Source organism: Anser anser (assembly GCF_964211835.1).
Source record: "Anser anser genome assembly, chromosome: 2".
Classification (NCBI taxonomy): domain Eukaryota; kingdom Metazoa; phylum Chordata; class Aves; order Anseriformes; family Anatidae; genus Anser; species Anser anser.
The window spans coordinates 73,017,937-73,041,983 of NC_139721.1; the positions used below are offsets into that span (position 1 = coordinate 73,017,937).

The following is a 24,047-nucleotide window of genomic DNA, read 5'->3' on the forward strand; positions in this document are numbered from 1 at the left end:
TGTTTTTTTGCTATTTATATTGAGCCTCATAGGTTTACTGAGATTGGCTTTAAAGAACTACTTTAACAATTTTTACAACCTGTTCTTGAACTAGACACTTCTTATATACATGGTAGTATGTCTAGCTTAGACGCTTCTTATATACATGGTAGTATGTCTAGCTTTAAGCAAGCTTTTCATCTTCTTCATGGGTTTTGTGAAGTATGCTGCACTTAGCTGACAGTATGATAAAAGCATTTTTGTGTGTATTTCACCAAACTTTCATTATTGCAGTTGTGTTCTAGCTATTTTCTAGCCTTTTCTTTAGCAGTAGCACTTTTGTTTGTCCATACATCTATGTAATGTTCCTAGAAGGTTCAACTAAATAAGAAAGCATATAGCTCATTTATGTTGGCTTCTGTTAAGGATTCATTTTTCTTTCTAAATCTGCAATTTATCTTTGAGGAATTTGATTATGGCAAAATAATATCCTTCACTCACCTGGTACTCAGTGAAGGTTGACTAGTGATCTCTGTCATTTCAAGTAGAAAACACGTTTCTTTCTGCCTTGACTCTCAAGATTTCCTAGGCTTATCATTTAAATCACCAGCCCATCCATTGTTGTCCTCAAATAAAATGACCTTTCTGCCTGGAGAGACAGGAGTGAATTTGGAAGCTACAAAATGCTATTAAATAGCTGCTAAAGTCATAGCTTGTGCTTGTGAAGTGCTGGGGAAGTTTCTGTCTGTCTCCCAAATGATTCTTCATAGCTGCTGAATTTTGGAGACAGTATGGTCAGATTTAAATGTTTAGTCCCAACTTTGATAATTTTCTCTTTGTAAGGTAGTATCCTGAGGAATCAAGATACAGTATTAAACGCTTAGATGTCTTTAGTTATTGTAAAAGGCAGCGCAGAAGAATGTGATTTTTTTTCTAACTGCTTATTTGCCAATTACCCCAAACAGGCATGGAGAAGAATGCAGAATTAGGTAGCTGTCATCTGTGTAATTCCTCATCTGCAAAACCAAAGCTTGATGAGTCTGTTTCACTGAACAGAGTTTCCCATCCATCTTCAGCTGAGTATTGGTCCTTCTGGTTCTATAAGTATTAAAAATAATATTAAATCCAACTTTGGTTAATAGTAGTCTGTTTCTAACAATTGGCAGAGGCAGACAGTATCTTCATCAGGAGAGGTGCCCTATCTTAATATGGAGTAACATTATTAATTCAGGCAAAAGTTTTTCAAAGAAGCTTTAAAATTTTGCTGTAACTATTTCTGAATGTTTGGCCTGGTGCTCTTTCCTGGAGGCTATTTTTTTCAAATTCCATGAAGTTTTGGCCAACATTCTTTGCCATTAACTCTAGCCAGGTTTATCTAGATTGGCCTGACTGGCTTTAGTCATGCACTCTATCCAATGGATATTTAACGTAAAGTAGAAAAACAAAACATGGTAGCAGGTACCAACACCAGGACACCTTCCCTTTCCCACCCTCTGCCCCCTCCACCTTACAGAATCTGTTTGCTAGGAAGCTGCAGCTCATCCTGATTAACGTGCTCTATTTCCAGTTCTGTTACTACCAAGTTTTGCTGTGTGCAGGACGCGAAGAACGGGTGGAGATCATCCGAATGTCATGTGGTGTAGTGGTTAGAGCATTGTCCTGGAAGGTGGGAACTGAATGTCCATGTTTTATAAACTTAAGCCCTTCCTGAGGGCTTTTAAAAAGGAAGGCTAAGTGAGGGAGGCTCTATTCAGGTCCTGTTCTCTGTAAAAATCATTTATCCTAAGAGTTTTCACTCAGTCTATGAAAAGACTTATACAAATGAATGCTTTTCCTCTGAACTCTGATAATAGCTTTGAGCAGTGTGAAGCTACTGTTTATTTAATGAAATCTCCCACAACAAATGCGTTTTAGGGGTTCATTAGCCCTTTGGATTAAAGGGGAGATGATGATGATGATTATTATTATTTAGACCTTTGTAATATTAGAAAACCACTGGGCAATTCTGTATATTAGATATCTTCAGCTATGTGGAGTATCAGGATGGACAGAGCAGAGAAGCAATGTGAGGGAAGACTGAGGAATTCCAACAGCATGCTATGTGTGGGCAGCTTCCATTACCCTCTGCCTCAGCTGCGCTTGGTTCTGTCTAGCATTGCCAGTACCTTTCAAATACAAAAATTCAACAGATTTTCCTACTTTTTTTTTTTTTAATTATTCTTCCGGTGAAAAGAAATAGAGCTAAGTTCCAATAATCAACAGAAAATATTATGCAATGCAGTGAAACCCAAGTCGCTTGTAATAGAATTTTCCATATTTTAAAAAGCAGTATAAACAGTAATGAAGTTTTGGCTGGCCAACCAACGTGTCGCAATTATTGGAAGCAGAGGTGTTACAGATCTTCAGAAGTATGTCTAAGAAGTCCAGTAGACATAAACAGAGTATGTTATGATCTCTTATCATCATACAAGCAGACCTTCAATTTTGGTTCTTCTCTCACAAGTCCTGAAACATCAGTTTGAGAGAAAAATGAAAGAAATGAGAGTATTTATTACCTACATGTACAGATTGGAGTTTTTAACCATGCGATGGGTTAAGCCTAACATCGCATGTAGTGTCATACTCTGTGTTGCTCACCAATTCCCTTCTATCAGAACCATCAAATGAAGCATACTGGTAGTCCTGCTGTGACATATCTCTGAGATTCTTGCCCCATTCCTTCCGAGTGCCTTGCTACACCTCTTCTGGTCTGTCTTTTCAATCTCCTCACTATAAATACATATTATAAATATTTTGGTGATGCTGTGTGCTAAAGAAATTAGCAATTAGCATACGACAAACACTTTTTTGTTACTGGTAACTTAAGAAAAAAAAACACACGCATCCTTTACTGTGCATATTTTTCAATTTTTCTAGATTTCGCAAGGAGCATCCCTAAACGATTTACAGAAAAAGAAGAGGCGTGCACCTCTTCCACCAACTCTGTCTGCTCCACCCACTCCTGCCATGCCAAATAGGACAGAAGAAGTGGAAGACAAGAGGAAGAGCACAATGGGTGAGAGATGCTGTTTTCTCCTGTGTAATTCCATGCATGTGCTTTCAACACTCACTGTTCAAAGTTTCTTTAACTCTGTTATGCTGTGAGTTGGGAACTTTTGTAACTTGGCTGGGGGGGAGAATGCATTTACATTGCAGAATGAAAGTCTGGAAATAAGTGTTTCTATATTACCTCATTTTAGTGGCACCATTCAGAGGACCAGAAGACAGTAAAATGTGGATGACACTTGTCAGATGATTTGAATGTTTTGTATGAGTTAGATATTAAAAAGCACTAGCCCTGGGTCTATTCTGTGCCTCTAAGGTCGTGGTCATTTTGCTAGTAAAAAGAAAGTGAAGAGATAGACAAGGCAATACTGAATACATCTGAAGCCATGGGATCTACTAGAACTGAGGTACAATTAAGCTAGTTCAGGTTCCCGTCATGTTCCTAAAGCCTGAAGACATTTTATTTTCCTTTAGGCCTCCAAAAGTTTGACATCAAGTCAGTTGATGGTCAGTGAAGTTTTTATTTTGAATTTGTTCCTAAATTAATCTCTCCCGAGTCTTTAGCTAGAAGAAGAAAACTGGTTCTCTTAAAGGAACTCCATACATAGCTGGTGACGATGAGGGAACTGTAGTCTTCAGCAATATGTGATACACCTTTACTCTCATGCAGGAAAACTGAAAAATGTTCTCCCAAACCTCTGTCATTATCTGACTGCTAGCTCATTCGGGTTGGTGGGAGCTTTGTCCAAGTGAGGACCCCAAGATTATGCTTTTAGCAAACAAAGTGATTTTATGATGGGTAAAGATATGAGATAATAACCCCACATATTGAAACATTTTTTTTCAGTGCATTAAGAGAAGCATTCAAGTGCTGTAATGCACTCAATGCACTTCAGTTCATGTCTTTGACCTCATGTTCCATAAAGTGCCTAAGACATACAGATATGACATCCTGTCATACATAATTGCTTACATTATGAATGCCTCACAGTTTAGAAAGAAACCTCTTGGCTTTGTTCCAACATTTATTTACAGTAAATGCTTCACATTTAATGCCTCAGCATTTATGTAGCAGCAGGAGTCCATTATCTTGTGACATGCTCGACTCCATTGACATCTCTTATTTAAGCCCTCCAAGGGGAACGTTATCACTGTGACATATAATACAGGGGTTTTCAGCAAATCGGCTTACTTTTAACTGTTGCTGATGCCACAGCCTGAAACTCCTCATGCCTTGCCCTGTTGCAGGTTACTTATTGATGACATTTGGTGCTTCAACTTTTTGTAAGTGTTAATTTTATTTTGTATCAGTGCTCATAACGTTACAGCTGAAATAAAGCAGAGCATAACCACTTCTAGTCCATTCAGTGCTGTGTACATAAATGCTTGCTGGCCAGACTCTGTTATGTAGGGTTCTGTAGTATCGTTTACTTTAATGGAGCCTTATTAATTTACACCAACAAAGAACTCGTCCCACAGTAGCCCGATCCCCAGTGCTTTTCATTTTCTGCTACTTTCTTGAATGAATACGTTCATTAACAAGAAAAAAATGTTACAGTGAGGGAAGGTTGGTAAAACAGCCTCTCTTTGAGGCCCTTGCAAGAAAATGATGAGAAAGCACAGATGGCTCTGAAAGCAGGAGAGAAAAGCTGTGAAAAAAGCAAGACAGTAGTGAGGGGGGGAAAAGTGCTGCAAGAAACAGGCAGCCTCATGATGAAAAAAGGATTAAAGCTACCTGTATATCTCCCAAGTTAGCCACATGAATCCAAGCAAAAGATCAATCAAAAATATCCTCGGAACTGGCGAATGGGGCACATTCAATACTGAACCACTTACTCTGACCCCAAAGCATTTTGCCCAATTTCCTCAAAGCAGTTAAAGGTCTGCACATTTGCCAACATTTAATTGTCTTCAATCTCTACAAACTAGTGACTCCTAAGTAACAAATCAGAATGGCTTAATCTTTTTTTTTCCTGCCTCTTGGCACTGCTCCCCTTCTCAGCAACACCAGAGCATGAGCCTAGGAGCGATGGCACAGACCAGAGGTCCATCTCAGCCAGCATCCGTCTTCAGCTATGACCAGTAGCAGATGCTTAGGGCAGGGCATGAGAGCAGAACAAGCAGTCCTGCTTCCTCAGCTGACTTGCAGCCTCCGAGGACTTGCTGAATTGCAATAGCTCTAGGTCTGTACACCACAAACTGGCAGCAGCTTTTCGACATTGCAAATGGTTAATGCAGCATAGTCCAGCGGTGCACGTATTTATGTAGATATTGTACATAACATTGAAATGAGCCTCCAGCAAGTTATGAGCATTTCCTTTGATAGCTTAAAACACTTTTATAAAGAATGACTTAATCAGCTGCTTCCCTGCAATGTCAAAATAATACAAAAACTACTCACAAAAAGAAAAACCCGTCAACATACCTACTTAAAAATACTGATCTGAGGCATTCTCCTTTTTCTCTTATAGAGAGAGGGAAATGGTCGCATAACGTATCCTAGAGGTCAACAAATTCATGCAGTTTGGCACTTACGGAAAATAAACATTTTTCTCTTGTTTTTATTTTCTTACATACCTTTTTTTCACTTTTCTTTTTTGATTTTTCATCCTTCCTTATATTTGGCAAAACAGCAGTGAATATTTCAACTGTTAGCTGTGATGTACATGTATGTGCTTAGCCTATTTCTGGTCCCATTGTTGTTGATTTAAGAGAGACCAGGCTTTTCCTTCTCCCGTAATTATTTGGGGCTAAATAAGAGCAGAATTAGATCCAGAAAGACTTTGGTTGTGGGTGAGGGAAAATCGACGTGTGTTTTAAAAATAACAGCAAACGTAGCAATCGTTGTGTTGATGCTGAAGTAACTAGTCGATTGATCCCCCCTGTAGGTGATGGACGGCAGGTGCCACAAAAGCCTCCTAGAGGCACCACTCGGGGTCCACCCGAGTTAGTGATCCCCCCACCCCCACCTTACCCTCCTCCTGACAGAGACATTATGGATCCAGCAGTCTGTTACAGAGAAGCAGATGTTACGGCACCAACAAAGCTGGTACCTAAACGTATGTTTCAAAATATATGTATATGCGTTTCATCTCTGTTGATGATTATTCTCAGGGGTAGCTTTTCCAGACTTTCCTCTCTGCTCTCTGGACATATGTGTCTGTTTTTTTCCCTTTTTTTTCCAGCCTGTTGTCTTTCGAAATGCCCAATGCAGTGTAACTAATTAATGTAACGTAAATGAAGCACTTGTTTGGAGACAGGTTTGCTGGAGATACCTGGCCATTTTCTGGAAGCATTTAAAAGCAACCATCAAAACATGTGACTTCACCCAGCTGGAAGCAGAAGTTCATTGCCTTGTATTAATTCTCCATCTTTGATTTTCTGTACTAACAATTTTTCTCTCTCCAGCCACAAATTCCTATGAGAGTCAATAGGTTTATCAGTCTAGGTTGAAAACTCCAGGGTGTCTCCCTTCAGGAAAATGAAGCCATTTACACAAGCTGTATATTGTTAAAGGCCTTCCTGTCCTAATGGACACATCTTCCTTGACATCTCTGGATAATCCTTTGTGTGCTCTTCCCCTCAGGGCATAACTGTTATCAGACAAAAAAATGCAATAGTTTCCACATCCATGTGTATTTGTGAAAAGCATGTTTTCATGCTTTTTCACGCTTACCCATTGACTGTCTTTAAGTCTTTGTACGTGATCCAAGTCTTTGATCATGTAGTGTATTCTCTGTGGGCTTGACCTGCACACCCATGGAGATCCTGTAAAGGCAGCAGAGCTTTGCACATCATGGCATCTCGTGGACACACTTCTTTGAAGGTTAGGAGTCTGTCTCCTAACCGTGGAATAGAGAAATGCCTCCATTAACTGTTAATTTGACAAAGATATTTTACCAGGACATTTTCTTTACCAAAATTATTCTTCAGGTAGCAGTTACACTGATACATTAATGTCAGTGGTTTTGCTGCTCAGTGCCAACTAAATCTAAAGTATTATTTTTCAAATCTGTGCTAAGGAAATACAGATTGATGAGCTTTATGGGGAGAGAGGGAAAAAAAAAAAGAGATCCATACTAACAGAAAACTTGAATCTTATTGAGGATTAACCCTAATTCATTTCTTTACTAGCATATGCACAGAAACCATATCATACTTGAAATCTTTTTTTTTTTTTTTACTAGATACCATCAGCTTGCCTACCATGTTTTCTTTATTAAAAGTCTGTTGTGGCCTTCTTTGCATTAATATTTTTGCTTCATTTGAGTTTCTACCACTCCAATATTTTGCAACGCTTTCCTGATCTACCTTGGTGATCAAATATACTTTAATCAATGCAGCTCTGATGTTATCCGCTCGATCACTTGCTCTTAAACAAACACAATATCCCAGCCAAAATGATTTGATTAAGCTTGTACATGGAAACATAACATGAGCTTTTATTATCCTCGGTTTACTAGGAGCAAAGCAGTAGTGCTTAGTGGATATTTATTTTAGACTTAAAGCATCAGTGTTGGAGAGGGACAGGTTTAGCTTTATAATTATGCTGTGCGCTACCTAGATATAGTCATGTATAGCTTTACAGGAGAGAAACGTGTATAGATGTACCCATGAGAAAAGGCAGCACACACGACAGATGCTAATTATATTGCTTAATGCCATTCTGAAAGGTGCTTAGATACCGTAGCGACTGAGTGGTATAGGAACGGAGTTTTGCAATGATGGTTTTTATTGCCTGAGAATGCCTCAAGCAGTGCAAATAGGACTTTGGCAGTAGATTCAAAGGACAGCAAAGTTCTCAATCTTCCTGACTCTAACCTCAGTAAGTGTTTTCTCATAGAACAAGGTGGGAAGGCGGATAAGCTAATGATGCCAGATATTGATGAAAGGCATATTTGTTCTGAAATCACTCTCAAAACAGCTTTCTTTGATAATGATTGTGGTCTCCTTTTGCTGAGTGGGTGACTGTCAGCAGCAGTTAGACAAGATGTGATTCTCATTCAGAAATTATAATTCTGTGATCGTGTGGAGTTTAAATTCTTGCTCCTTATGATCTGCCATGGTTTGTGAGGCACTGTGCCCCACCCCTTGTTCCTTCCCAGCAAACACATAGTCGTCCCATTGTGCTCTGAGAAACCCATGGTGAGGAATTTTCATTTCATAGGGGATGGTGGTAATCGCTCTTCACAGAGTTTTCCAAACTTAGGTAGAGCGTAAGTCATTCATGAATAGGGCTTTTAGTAAAATATTTGGGCTTTTCTGGCTCTAATGGCAAGAGTCTCTCCCACAAACAAGAGTGCAATTGTTCCTCCTGGTTTTTGCTCTTTAATCTTTTTATTCTCATTACATGGGTTTTCCTGTTTATTTTTGGTCTGGTTGACCCTTAGTTGCATGTTGTATGCATGTTGAAAATGATATGTTTATGGGATCCTTTCTCCTTCCTTATCTTACTAATCAGATTGTTCATGGCCTGTGATTGTAAGATTGAGTGTGCTTTGGTAATACAGAAATGGAGATTAACACCTCTCTTGCATGGCTTTGGTTATTGGCATTTAGCTCCTGAAGTTCTCTAGAAACAACTCAATAGCAAGCTCTGTACTATCATATGAGGTAAAGAATCCATGTATTGAAAGATTGCTGTACCTAGAGGTACAACTAAAACATATTGCCTTGAAGTGTTTTCAAATAGATCAGAGAATCAGGCAGAACAGTTTGGGTTGGAAATGACCTTTAAAGATCATCTAACCCAACACCCCTGCCATGGGGGTCATTAGAATAAATTCAGTACTCCTGTGAACCTCTTTGATTAGCCATTTTTATTTGGCTTGTTATGAGCTATCATATAGAAATCCAGTAAGAAATTAAAAAGAAGGTTAAAAAATAAAAGACAGTTCACCTTCTTGTAGAGTGAGATCCTGAACTTAAATTCTTCACTCTTACACTGAATAAGGTGCTAATGAACTTCTGTCTTTAAAATTGAGATCATTATTTGAATTTGTCTTTTTTAATTTAGATCAAAATAATCAATCATCACTTAGAAAGTTTGAAAGGGATGAAGGATTAGTAGAAGTATTTCCCAATTATTTTATATGGACAATATGTATGCTACTAGTTGATGGGTAATAACAAGTTCATTTTAAGAAACAGAGTAGAAAGGAGCCTTGTCCCCATGTTTAATTTTTAACATTTTCTGTGATATCATTGATATACTGATGGGTAATATAAGCCACTTGACAAAAGCCATGACAGTTTCACAAGCAATTTAGCCATATTTCTTCAGTCACCTTAGATATTTAGTCTTTCACGGTGATTAAGGATAGTTTCTAAGGGTTGGACTTTGTTAACTTTAAGCAAAAACAGGTAGAGAAACTCCTAGAGAGAAAACAACATTTTCTTACATGTGCTTCTAAATTAATTGAGAACTGTGGACTGCTCAGTAGGTAACTTTGCTGGCCTATTATAATGCAGTACTGCAAAAGGAGTCTTTCAGTTTTCCCAGCCTTTTCTTTTTTAAAGATGGGCTTTAAGGCAAGAAAATCTGTAAGGGTGACTTAGGAGGCTTATACCACCATCACTCTTACTTTTCCAGCCTGATCTGAACGAAGTTGAATCTCCAACATCATCTGTCTTGTACCTTCTAGAGAATTAAAATTCAGTCCAAGTTAAGCAGAGTTCGTAGACATGCTGCCTATCATTGTTGTGCTGTTGGGATCAAGTTAGCTTATACATAAACCCAGGGAGTTAGAGCATCTGTGAGATTTTGAATTTCAGTACGTGTGCACCTAACTACACCTTTGGGCATCTGATTCTTGAAGGTTGCTGAGCATGCTAGCCATTCTGTTGTCTTATGTACACAATATTTTTAATTTTATCATTTTACTCTTTTTCCCCCAACAGTTTATTGTTGTGCATCATTCCCTTCATACACCAAGCGCGTCTGACAGACCCCGCCTCTTCCTATGACCTTCATACCTCTGAACCTCCTGTTGCCTCTGCTACCCTGATTCTTCTGTTGGCTTTCTTCTTTCCCTGCTGGAAAAGAACTTCTTTTTCTTTCTGACTGAGATTTCAGCTTCCTTTCTTTTTGAACTTGCACATTCTCTTTTAATTACTATTGATTATTTTTGGCTGTTGTTCCTACTCATTTGTGAGATGTATGCTCCAGAACTGAATGCTGTGTTATATAAATCTATATATCAGTCTCAGAAAGATTATCCATACATTTGTCTGTTCTTTTTCAAAATATTGTCTTTATTTTGAGCCATGGTTTGATTTGATTTGTTGTTTCAAATAGTGTGTGTATGGGGGAGGGAAGAGTGGCTTAATTTCAATACCATCTAAAGATTTCATGAAAACTTCCTAAGAACATTTTTCTTTCCTCTATTGGCCTAGGTATAACATTTTACATTCTCAAATTTATCCTATTTTTCCTTCATAGCGTATGTTTTGTTCCTTTGGAACAAAAGTAGAACTGGGCATGGCCTAGGCAAGTTGAACTGCAGGATTCTTTCTATATCTTGGCTATCAGTCAAGGTGCCAAGAAAAAAAAAAAAAAAAAATCTGTCAGATTAAAATGGGCCTAAAAGGGATACTAAGAATCAGTACCAAATGCACTGATTCATAGGCTTTACTTCTGCTTTCATCCTGATGCTTAGTATGATTAATTTTATCTTGATGTTGGAGACATCCTATGGAAATCAAGGTGTGTGTTCTATTTCTGTAACAAAAGATGCAAACACCGTTTGCTCAAGATAAATCTCGTTCCTCAAGTCCCCTTTTTACAGTTGTAATAGGAATACTCAGTAAGTTATAATTATATCAGCTATAGGACTGTACTTAACGAAAACTTCTTTTCACTGAAGAAAGTCCTTCGTGTGAACAGCCCATAAGGCATGTATTTTTAATGATTCTGAATTATAAACATAGGTTTTATGAACTGCAATGGTGCACACACCCAGAACTATTCTGACCTCACATGTACCGTGATTTAAGACATTTATGTTACTTAAATTAGTGAGTTGCAATACATAACTATAATTTAAATGATGAAAAATTATTGTTTTACCCTCAAGCAAACAATCATGTTCATCTTGAATCCTTTCCAGGTAGGCAAAACGGAGAATAAGAAAACAAAGCATTCCTACAGATAATATGAAACATGACTAAAAAGGGTTCTGATGGTTTTTAATACAAATATGACATGTAGTTAATAAGTTCTAAGTGATGCCTCAGAAAGTATACTTAATACCCTAAGGTATTCTAATAAAAGTGGAGTGGAATTGAACTCTCGATGCTGCCAGGTACTTTGTAATAGCTTCTTAAGACAGGAGAATGGTTTAATTGTAAGTCTTCTCTCTTAAAAAAAATAAATAAAATAAAACAAAGAAACAACTAGTAGATATTCACAATGTGAAGATTAAGAAGCTAATTTACCCCTTCTCATTACTCTATTTACATCCTATTTGTAACTCCACAGAGTTATATGCCCCATGGAGTTAAGACTAGTATAAAAGTGGAGTAATGAAGTGGTGAAACAAAGGGGTTTATACTGAGCACAGTGTAGAAGTACAGTGTATTGTAAAAGCAGTTGTGTGTATTGACACCAGTTTAGCTTAGTGGAAGCTCAAGTTTTCAAGTAAATTACATTTTTGATGAAAAAATTTCCTTGCCATGAAAGAATATAATTCTGACCCTCTCCATATATCTGACAGTTTGCTGTGAGAAGCTGTTTCCATGTGGTCTGCTGAAACTTGAAAAAGCTCTAGGTGAAAACTAAAAAAATTCATGACTCATCCTTAATATACTTGCTTTTTGTATTAAATTGCAAAATTTTCCTTTAAAAAAAAGGACCCATTTTAGCTAGCTAGCTCTTGTCTTCCTGATTTTTTTTAAAGAAAATCCATGCTTTTGCTAGCTCATATCCTTTGTTTCTTAAAATTTCATAAATGCTAGGTACATATATATAATGTTGAACAACACTTAAAAAATAAAAAGTACTGTATCTTTACAAGAAATCATTTTAAGAAATTATGCTTATGCTCTATCATTAATTAGCATGTCTAAACCTCCCATTAGTATATACAGTGTGGGAAAGAACTTCCAATGACACTCATTAAATCCAAATCTATTCAATGGAATTGCATAGATATGCCATTTCACAACTGTAAACTCATTAATAATGCGTGTACAAGGGGGTAGAGTGTTCAAGCAAAGCGTGACCATGGGAATGTGAATTTGATGGATGTTGGTTCACAAGCACCATCTCAGCACCTAGATGCACTTGGGGAATCCCCGCTTGCTCTGGGCTTTGACCCAGTGTTCCTGAAGTCACCTCAGTCCTGCTCCTGGAAGAGAATGAAGGTGTTTCTGTCATTTTCAGTGGCAGGAAGAAATGTCGGTTTAGGTCAGTTTGATCGAACATGAAGTTAGCAGTGATATAAATGGATATTGGCTGTTTTACTCCATTTTATTCATAGAGACAGTAAAAATTTACTGAGAATGATACAGAGAGATTGATAATAAATAGAATTATAGAATCATTCAGGATGGAAAAGACCTCTAAGATCATCTAACCTGGTTTTAAACTGCTATGCTATACTTCTCCACCAAAATGGTTTTACCAGAATTAGTAAGAAAATGCATTTAAGTTACTCAAAATTTTTCTGCACTACCAAACAGCACTGCTGAAATACTCTCCTTCAGAGTAGGATACCTGGGGTGAAAAACAAAACAACAAAAAACACCTAGACATTGGGAAATGCCTCAGGAGGGTAAGTAAATGCAGAGATAGCTTGTAAATCAAGACAATTTCCAGTATTATGACTCCAATGGAAGTGACAACTAGTGCCTTTAGGAAATAAGGACAGATGTATAATTTATGATTAATCCCGTTCTGATGCATGATAAATGTCCATAAACAGATTAAGCTTCATGATGCACGGATTTTACTGACTGCCCCTCTAAAACTATTTTGTAAAAATGTTGACCACCAGAGGGAGCTGACGTTGTCGCATATCTGCAATAGGTAGCGAGTAAGGATAATGCTAAAGGTGAATTTTAAGCTGTAGGAGTCACATTTATGCAAAGGCTTTAAGCCTTTAAGAAAGTCATAAAATTAAACCTGATTTACCAAGTTGTTCTGTTCATCAGCTAAAAAGAAAAATAAAGTTCTTTTCTGTGATTTTTAATCAGTTTCATCACAAATAGGAAAACAGATAAGTCATATTTGCATGTGATGCTAGTGTGATGGCATCTTCTAGACAAAAGCTCAAATTCTTACTTTAGGTGTTCTTGCAAAGGGTGTTGGCATGTTATGTTGCCTATTATATTGTAGAGATACTGCCTGTGTATCTAGTCTAGCTATGCCCAAGGTGTGGAAATTAGTGCACATAGCTGCTGTATGTGCTTAAGAACAAGTGCATAGGAATACGTCATGTTTAGTGTTGATATAGAAGGATGTGTTCTGCTAGAAATATTTATCAGCATGACTTGCAGCATTTTAAAAGTGTGTGCAGATTATTTTAGTATCCATCCTCTTTCACTGACAAGTGACTTTGTTATCAGCAATTCAGTCATTCAGAGACTAAGACTGAAGATTTGAAGACTATCCAACCACCCTTAAATGTTTTTTCTACATGTAATGCTGTCTTTTTTTTTCTTTTTTTTCCTTTTTTTTTTTTTATGATTGATCTTTGAGGATTTAAGTGAATGCAGTCTTTCGCACTGAGCAGCTGGAATTTTTTTCTTTTCCAGTGACAGCGCTGCGGAATACTAAGCTTTGAATTCATTCCATTTTTATCTTTAGCAAATGTGCTACTGGTCCAGAACTGAAACTGATTCTGGGCAGGTAAAGTGTGGAGAGAATATTTAGAATATTCTAAATATATGAGAGAATATTCTAAATATATGGATGATAGGAGGAAATAGTTCTCTTTTTGTTTGTTTTTAACTGTAATTATTTGAAGCTGGCCATGGGGTCCAGAGTGCTCAAATAAGTGTCAGGGGACAGTGATTAATAGAATACCACACCTTTTTGACTGGGTGATCTAAATTGCAAAGGCCTAGGATGCATTTATTTATTAGACATGGCCATGTAACCTATCATATGCCCATCATCTGTCTCTGTATTCTGCATATGTAAAGTCAACTCTGTGGGCATGATTCTCATATTATTTTTATTCTTCACATTTATAGCCACGTTAAGCCCTCCGTATGGTTCCATCCCAGTATAAAGTGCTTCAGTGTGAGAGTTGTGCTGTGTGTGTGTGTATAAGACAGCAGTTCTGTCTCCCTAACTTGGCTTCCCGTCACTACCATGACTCTCAATATATATTTAGTTCATGCAGTAGGCACCATTTAACTTTCCATACTAAAATACATGTTATTTTAGAAGACAGAATGTAACTTATTCCATCCCTCCAAAATTACAGCCATGTTGTTTTCTAATGTCATTGCAAAACTATGAACTCCCCCCTCAAGGACGGTGAAACAAGCTTGCTGCCACTGTTTACACTTCTTTTTCAGATTATCTCATGTATAGTATGTAGATAGGCTTCTGTATAGCACCTGCGTGGCCACAAAAGTCCACTGCTGAAGTACATAAGTTGACACAGTTTATTCCTTGCTTATCCAGAAGAGCTTATGCCTAATGAACTCCATTGTGTTTTTGCTGAGGTGGAGAAGGGGGAAGGTGCTCTTCTATTTCTCTGCATAATGATCTGCTTTATTACGAGTCTGTATCTCGTATGATGCGTGTTCATCTGTGATGGTCTGACTTCAGGTGGTGAGTGGCTGTTGAAAGGGTACAGCCCAGTGGCAAAAGGGAGCTACTCTAGAACTGGATAAGGTACTGACTAGGCAGTAACTGCAGCGTCCTTTGTATCCCTTGAATGTTTCTTGAACATCAGAGATTTTTTTTTTTCCTGTTCAGTTCTAATAAGCAAATCCTAAATTTGGGTCACCAAATCTCTTAATTTTTCTCATGCCTTGAGAAAGCTCTGAAGGAGATGCATTCCTGTGTAAAGGTAACACCAGCTGGAAAGATTGCATTTTGTATTCCCTTACATGTCCGTTCACTCAGCTGCCCACCACAGTATTGGAAATAATACCTGTGACTTTGCAGACTTCAAGCCAGAAGTAAGCCCTAGTCTAATTCCTTTGAATATAACAAAATATTTTCTGCTTACATTAAGTAAGGGGTTGGACTCCAGTGAATCAAACAGTCTTTCTAATCTCATTTCCTGATATTTAGCTCTTGACTGTTTATTTACCTACTTCATAAAGTGTGGAATAAAACTTAGCTTCCCATTTCCCACCCTGACTAAATATAAAGACATTTCTCTTCTTCTAATTCCCTTGCAGCCCAGTTCTGCAATCCAAGTGGTCTGTGGATAAACTGTGAATGTTTATTCTAAGTGAAACCAAATTCCCTGTTTTCTTCTTCCTTAGTCAGAATAAGAGAAGTTTAACTCTGCAAGGCTTACCTTTAATAACTGGGTAGCATCTTAAACGTACTCTGTGGGATTTGTAGAAACCGTCACACCCATACCAGCAGACTTGCGCTTTATCACTAACGAGCTGAACTAAACTTCTGTGTCCAGCCAGACAGATGCACATGGTGTGACTGTATGTGTCTCGGAATTTCAGTCCTGGGTATGAATTTGAAGTTAGGCTTGATTTACACATAATGGGCCAAATCAAACAGGGATGTTGGTGTTGGAAATGGCATGGAAATTTGTAGTGCGAGATCCTACTGATTCAAGTGCAGTCATTGCACAGAGAGCTACAGAAAGCAAAGTGTTGAAACTTTTTGTGTTCTCTGTTCCAGGTAGGTGATAGTACCATACCAAACTGCTTGTCCATCCTTAGAGATGCTCATACTCAGCTTTTCCTATTACCACTTCTAAGCCAGTAAACACTCACTAAAATGACTGCCTGCTTTCTTTTAAGAAATTGAGAATTCTGGCCATGCACATTCACTTCTGGGTTTTAGGGCCTGAGGGAGCAAAAGGCTGAGAGCAGAGACAGAGCCTCTTTTGTCAGCTCCTTTTGTGGATTCCATAATTGGTTCCTGGCATGGATAAAAGAATTACTTTCCAACCTACTGTACCATAAGCAAAGGTGGGGTGTAATGGAGGACAAAGACCTAAACGAAGAGAAGACAGAGGAAAGAATGAGAAAGGACCATTATGGCTGGCAAATATTTTTATAAGAGTATTGTGATTAAAAGATGAAAGTGAAGTTGCTAAAAATATATTGTAGCCTCTCATAAGCAGTGGTAGGGGAATATCTACTTACTTGTTAGAGCAAACAACCAACCTATTTTTACTTCACACATATAATAAAAATTATTATTGATACCTGATTTTAAAAACATACAGGTTAGCAGTTTTTTGTTTTCTCTGTTTCTTTCTTTCCCCTGTTTTTTAACTTGACGAGGTTAAAAAAGGGATTTTTTTTTTCACTTTGTAAAAACATGAAAATCAATGAAGAACCATTTCCAACACTTTTTTCTCAACTAAGTGAAAAAACTGCAGCCATCTCTATAAGGTGTTTCTGTATGTGAAACAGTACAGACTTGATATAAGAATTCAAGAATTCTTATTCTATGAGAATTCTAAAGAACTATATAAGAAATGCAGGGAAATAAAATAAATAAATAAATAAATTACTAACAAAACTTCAGAGTTCAAGATAAGAATTTTCTGTACTTGACTTATGCTCATAAGAGAAAGGAACATTTGGGAAGCTATGTAGACTTTTATACTTGGCCTCTGTGGAGAAAGCCTAACAGTGGCCTGCTGAGGTCTATAGAAGGGCCAGCCTGAATCAATTTCTGGTATTACTGGGAGTAGAACTAAATATTTTGGGACAATTGCAAGAATACATTAGTATTTTAGTTATATTCTGAAAAACTTTTTGTGTACTTGCAGTCCCTCAGATATGTTAAATCAATGGTCAGGAATGACATGATTCTCTTTTACCAGGTAAAACTTATCCTGCTTTCTTCCCAAAGAGAGGAAAGATTTCTTTTTATTCCAAAAGTAATTTTATTACAATTAAACACAATGCAAATGGACATTTTATTGATAATTTATGATTTAAAAATACACTTTTTTACCTTTAAAATATTTTTCTGCTTTCCTTCAGAAGGTGAGAACATGGTCGTCATTAACTGACCAGTCCGTTAAAGAAACTTAGAGGTTTAAGTGTCCAAGTTTTCCAAATGAAAACATTTGGTCAAAAGAAAAAAAAAAAAAAGTGTGCATATACTGTAATTTGCTTGTTTGCTCCACTCCCTTGTGGACATGCCCAGCTTCCTTTGTACCTGGCAGCTTTCCTGGTCTGTATTCATCAAGCTAATCGATGTGATTCAGATGTTCCTCAAATAAAATCATTTGTCTTCAGTCTACTCCTACAAAGGACACAGATTGTACTAAAAAGGCTTTTCTGCACTTGCAGGGTACACAAAATACATGTCACTGTTCATAATACAAGGCTTTGGCAATGCATTGATTGAATTTTTCTACACAAAAAATCTTTGCACAAGGCAACTCCTTGCGGTTTTTCCATGTGGTTAAATGAGTGCCTGGGAGAAAATTAGCAGACTGAAAGCACTGGAGACAGAAGTCTTTAAACTTACTTGCCATGATGTGAAGAGTAATAACAAACCACCATCTCAATTCTTTGCTTTTGTGATAGGGGCCACTAAGGTGAGAGGACAATTGTGAGCAGTCAGGAGAGTGAAGATACTGTTTGAGTATTACAGTACAAAGTGTACTGTACAAACTGGTACAGTAGCCAGTCATGCCTGCTTAAAAGTTTTCCAAACACTGTCTTTAGGTGGTCTTTTTAGGAGAAAAATAATAATTGGTTATTTACAAGAGGAGGTGCTTTCTTTTTTTCTGACATTCTTTTTTTATTTAAGGATGAGAAAGGGAAAGAAATAGATGGAGGAGAAAACCTCAAAAGCTTCACCTTCTTGCTTTTTTTCCAAGACCAAATTGGATGTTAGGATTAGGGGACTTTTCCTTTTCTACTTTGTCTTCTTCTTCTCCCTCAGACCCCATCAAGTAATTCCTAAAGTGTTTCTTTTGGACTGCTGCTTCAATGACTCAGTTCTCTAGTATATAAAAAACACCACAGACAGTTGAAGCTTAGCTATAGTTTGTAGCATCTTTCCTTCATTTTATGGAAAGATGGATAGTAGATAGATGCCCTTTCTCTGCTAGATAAAAAGATGTATGAGTCTCCTTGCTCTGTCCTTCTACCTCTCAATGAAACTTTTGGAACTGAACTTTAGCACTGTTATCCTTCCTGACTAATTCAGGAGAAACTGGCCAACAGTTTAGAAGTTACTGGAGGGTTTCATCATAAACCTACAGCATCGTGAATTTTCTCAACCTAATTTCTGTAGGAACTGAGGCTAAAAAGAAAGAAAAAAATCAAAGACATTTCCAAATTTCATATTAAAAAATGACCTTTTATGCTGATCCTGTTCAGAATTAGGCCCATTAACTCAGGTGAAGAATTCCCCACATTGGCATGTCTGTTTTGAGGATACAGTCATAGTAAACCTTCAAATTCTAGAAATGGCCCTGCTCCAGGAAAGCACTTAAGCATGCTTAAGCGGGTACCCCATTATACAGCATATACATTATTATTGAACGAACTGTGTAAATGAAAGCCTTAAAATGTTTCACATGAATAAAAATGCAGACAAATTTTCCCTGTGGGGATTCCTCCCATGCAGGAGATATCTGCAGCTTTGCATTTTAATCAGTGAGTGGCCCGATCCGGCTCCCAGTGGAGTCAGTGGCAAAACCCACCTGATAAAACGGAAGCAGGATCTGTTGCTAACAGAGCAAAATATGAAAGGGGAAAGTTTGTTCCAAGTGGGTGCTCAGATGAAGACCCATTTCCGAAGAGCTTTTCTTGCATAGTGTACTCTTCACAGTAGTGCCAGAGATGGCACTGCCATTAGCTTTTTACTATCCACACGTGAGTACAAAGCACAACATCCAGTTACCACTCCTGCACGTTTGCATTTCTTCCTCCTGGTGTTTCAAGTTAATAGTGAAAGAAAGCCCCAGGGCAAAGCATGATTGATGAGATAATTGACTTCAGAAGACGGCGTTGAAAGAACAGGCCAAATTCAGCTCTGACTTAAGTATTGCTTTCTCTGCTTAAGTCTGAAATGACCCGATCCAGTCCATGTGCTGTCAAAGGGTAATAGCACAACAGCAGGGCTCTTCAGTGAGCACCATGTTCTCTCCACCTGTCCTGTATTCCCTCCTTACTAGGCTCTCATTGAGACCTTCAGTGTGCACAGCTGAACAAGATAACCTCATGGCTAGAGCCTGAGTTGGAGTTCATGCTACCCAGCACTTGATTCCTGCCCCACTCAGTGATTTCTTGGGTATGTCTGTGTTACTGGAAAAGAGGTCTGTCCCTTGTTTTCCTTCTATGTAAGCAATGGCCCTTTCTGCAGCATGTTTGTGGCTCTTTGCTGACAGCAGAGCCCCAGGGTACCTGGCAGGGTGTTTCATGGTGAGTGTGCTTGGTGTACACTGCCCTGGCCTCTCTGCCCTTGGTTTGTGCATTGCCCAGCAGGGCAGTCTGGTCAGGGTGACTATGAAATGTCCTCTGACAATGGCACAATGCCCCTGTGGACGGTCTTGTATGAGATCTTCAGGGAGACACTTACCACACTCTGGTCCTTAGTTTTGTTAGCTGCAAGAGTAATTCTTTCTCATCGACTGTGGATATGCAGAGTAAAATGTGCAATAACTAAGCTTAGAAATGAAGCGTGCTTTTCTAGGTTAAAATATTCCTACAAACATAATCGCCAAAGCCAGCCATCAGCCGAAGTATATAGAGTAGCCTGTTGGAGTTTGAACTTTGGAGAGGAAAGCAGCTATTCCACTGATCAGGTGGTCCAAGAGGGAAGGAGTCAGGAAGCGTACATCAAAAGAGGTCAGCGTAGAGCTTTGTGGCACAGACATGTATGAAAATGTTTTCATATCTAAATTCAGAGCTAGCTGCCGAAAAACTTCTATGAAGGTATTTATGTTATTGGTGGTTTGGCTGAAGCATGTTTTAGCCAATTAAATTATTTTGTGCCGTCCTAATTGTAAGTTAGACAGGTGGTTTGTGCATGAAGCATTTAATTTTCTCAGGGCTCCGTCTGACATGAGATGATGCTATAGATACTATTCTGTACAAAGATAGAAGGTGATGTAAGGGAACGTGACGGATGCATTGATGGAGGAACTGAAGGGAAACATCACAGTTCTGAACAGGCTGAGGTGCTGTGAGGACATGTAAGAAAAAAAAATCACCGAAAGTGAAGAAATCCTGTCTTGTCAACCAGCACTCCAGTCTGGAGTTTACTCTTAGCTGTTGGCATTAAGCAAAACCACTGTTTGTTGCCATTACTGGTTAATAAATCTGTATTGTTAGGAAGATAATACAAGTATTTTCTTCTCATTTGTGCAGAAGTTGTCAACAGAAGTACTTTGTCAAGGCAAGTGTACTTTGTCCCCATAAACAGAAAGCAGCTGTTCAAATTTTTTTACTTATATGTGTGTGATTCCTGATGGCTTCGGTAATAGATAATCACAGATTGACCTGATTCTCCTCCACAATTCTCAACTTATAAATTACTTTTAATCAGAAGTAAATATGTAATTGTGAGTGGAAAGATATCTCTGTAATACAAAATGAGTTCTTAAATCCTGCAAGTGAGTGTGTATGTGCGTTTAGGGCTTTTTTTGTCTTTGCTGGGCTTTCTGGCAGCTAGTCTTTGGGGAAGGAAAATATAATTACAATGCAAAAGTGTTTTATGGTTCTTTTCTCTGGATTATGCTAGAAATCTGAGACTGTAGTAGACATTTTCTGAAATTGTTAACAATAAAGACAAGCAGCAAGAAAGAGAATGAATTGAGTAGAACAGAATGCACAGGGGAAAAGATGGAGAAGTTTAAGAAGAAATGTTGAGCAAATGGCCTTTTTCTGTGGTCTTAAAAATCACCTAATAAAACATTGTTTTACTGCGTAGGTGCACTAATCATTTCTGGTTTTAATCATTATACCGCATACACTTTTCAAGCAATTTTATAGAGTCTGTTCTCAAAGGTGGCTCATGAAAATCACCTTCACAGTCCATTTGTTTAGATTCTGCAGTGTACTTGAATTGAAGCCGACCACCTCTGTAAAGGATGCAGATTGCCAAAATGCATCACTTAGCAAAATGTGGAGAGTGGTTTATTTCTCCACCAGGCTTACTCTATTAGGCAGTTTCTGTTGTTAGATGTAGATTCTCCCTTCCCACAAAGGCCACCAAAGAGCCCCATTATTGATAATGGCATGTTACTAGTATTACGCATGATGATTTATAAAGTGGAAGTCTGAAGCCATCTAATATATATTCTTAAATATATTTCCATTTTTATCTGGCTGCTCTAACCTATGTTGTCTGCTTGTTCATAGTCCTTTGAACTGCACAGATTAGGCACATTGCATCTCTGCTCACACCTAAGCAAAGGAGCAAGCAGAGCCACGAAGGCGCCCTGTATGTAATTCTAGCTTGCTCTTAACTCAGATACTGAACACCAGGAACTGTTACAAAAGTCTCCCCATCATATTTTATTATGTATAAGTTTAAATGGAAAATTCACACCACTATCTCATTTTTTTTAATCTATCCTTCTCCAAGCCAAGTGGCAATGTTCTTCAGTTAGTCAAAAGAAAGACCTGTCTACTTGCACACTTGATCCTGTTCTTTTTGCTCTTTGTGTTGCTTTTGAAGGAAATTGGGAGCCATTATAAGCCTCATCCCCTTGAAGAAGGATGGCTAGTTACTGGCTGTGGTGCATAGTCATCAGAGTCTTGAAACAAGGCTTTAATAACAGCAAGGAACTAGCAAAGAATGAGGTTGAAGAGAGTGCCAAAAAAGAGAGGATAAAAATCAGTTTAGTAATGGCAGCAGCATTCTAGGTCAAATCAGCTTTGCAGAGGTCAGGGAGGATTTTGCAGTCATGGAAGAAAGGATTGTGGGAAAGAAATAGTGATAATAAAATCCTGTATGTTAATTTTCCCCTGTTTGAAAATCTGTTTTGCATAATTTCAGATTTTTTTTCTTTATTTTCTTGCTTGGGAGGTGGTAAAAATAAAGGGCTGAAATGGGAGAGCAGCCATTTACATGGGGTGGCAGTTTCCTCTGAGCCTTCAAAGAGACAGTAGGCACACTTAACGTAGCACTGAGAGAGAGACTTCACAAAAAAAAATCAACATAAATTTGAAAGGGAAATAAAACATCGGTGCACAAATCCTCGTGGTCACTTGTACATGGAAAAAACAATGGAGGAACCGGAATACCCTTCAGTTCCTACTCCTTGGCTTGATCCTATCCTGTATTGCATTTGGTGTAGGGAACACTGACAAAAAAGCTTTTGCAGAAGTTACAAAATTACCTTTTTGTTCAGGAATCAACAAACAGCAGACAAGGAGAAGTGAGAAATGCTTAACTGGCTCAGATTGGTAAGGCAGGTTGAATTGGTCCACCTTGCATTTATTTTTCAACCATGGGAAAGCAGAGTAGATCTGGGTAGCTAAGGTAAGCGTGGTCAGCTTAGGATTGACGATGGAGATGTTGTAGATTCATGGTGTGTATCTAATAATACTCCATATATACCTTTTTGTTGATGTGTGTAGTGAGACGTCCTTTGTGAGGCTTCATTTTTCTTATTGACTAGTGTGCAAAGGAATAGATTTATTTCTGTTTGCATACTTTTTGCTTCAAGAAGGACTGCATTTAAAGAACCTGTTGGCAAAGAAAACATGTGGGGCATAAGGCAAGGAAGGAGACCGAAAATATCTCATTATGTGAGAACTGGGAGTCACATGCATGACTGTGTGAGTCAGCAACGTGCCCTCATGGTGATGAAGCACTAACCACATACTGGATTGCACTAACAAGAGCATAGCCAGCAGATCAAGGGAAATGATTATTCCTGTCTACTTGGCTGCCATGAAGCCACATCTGTGTTCATTGTCCAAAAGTGGGTTCAGTTCTGAATTCTTTCAAACAAGATACTGACAAACTGGAGCAGAAGCAACTGAGTCTGGTAGGTCTCTAAGATGGCTGGCTGGATCACGTGTACATGAATGTCCTGAGGCACAACGGGGCTTTTTCAGCCTGCAAAAGGGAAGGGTCAAGAGGATTTGAATGCTATCATAGGAGTAAATCTGTAGGAAGAGGAAGACCAAGCCAGACTCAGAGATCACTGCAAAAGGATAAGAGGCAACAGTTACAAGTTGCAGTAAGAAAAAAAAATAATAATTTGTTATAAGAAAAAGTTCTTTATGGGGAGAAGCATTAAACATTACCCAGGGAACAATTTATGATTTTTCAGAGAGTCTATGGAGTCTCTGGGCTTGGGGATTTGAAAAACTCAGCTTCTCAATATCCTGAGCAACCTCATCTAAGCTGGAAGACAGCTTTGCTTTGAGGAGGATGACTTCCAGAGGTTCTTTCCAAATGAAATTTTTTCTGTGATTCTATGAGCTAAAAGAACAGATCCAACACTAAGCTGCCCTGCATCCTCATTTTGGAGGAGAGCTAGAGCTGCAAAGCATCCTCACCACAGCCTTTCTTGGACACGCATTCAGTTTTTGCAAGGCATTTACAACATTGAGAGAGGAGTGCTTCAGAGCTTGATCTGTTCCCCCACTTCCCCCATGATGTTGTTAATATATAACAGTTGTCATTTGTTTTCTCTTTTTTTCTTTCAATTAAAAACAAAATGGAAGTAGGCATGTAGACTCAAGTATGCTAAGAAATACATTGAACCAGAATGATCTAAACTGTCATAAATACAGAGAAGGCAGCCCATTCTGTCTTGTATTTTAACTCCTACTTAAACCTACAAGTTTTTCGTTGATGAGCAAAACGAGTAAAATGTAACCAGAACACATTTCACCTGTGTGAAAACTCTTACACTACTCCTGTGTTGCTCATT

General features: G+C 38.2%; 1 protein-coding gene across 11 annotated transcripts in view; it reads left to right on the forward strand.

Moving 5' to 3' along the window:
- The window catches only part of COBL (cordon-bleu WH2 repeat protein), a 154,096-nt gene that overhangs the window by 99,967 nt on the left and 30,082 nt on the right, over positions 1-24,047 (forward strand). For 6 of the 11 annotated variants that reach the window (XM_083822778.1, XM_083822781.1, XM_083822782.1 and 3 more), the window contains 2 exons: positions 2,896-3,034; positions 5,913-6,083. In XM_083822778.1, coding sequence (XP_083678904.1) covers positions 2,896-3,034; positions 5,913-6,083 — 310 coding nt within the window. The remainder of the gene's footprint in view (positions 1-2,895; positions 3,035-5,912; positions 6,084-24,047) is intronic. The other 5 variants (XM_083822787.1, XM_083822786.1, XM_083822788.1 and 2 more) reach the window with 1 other exon arrangement.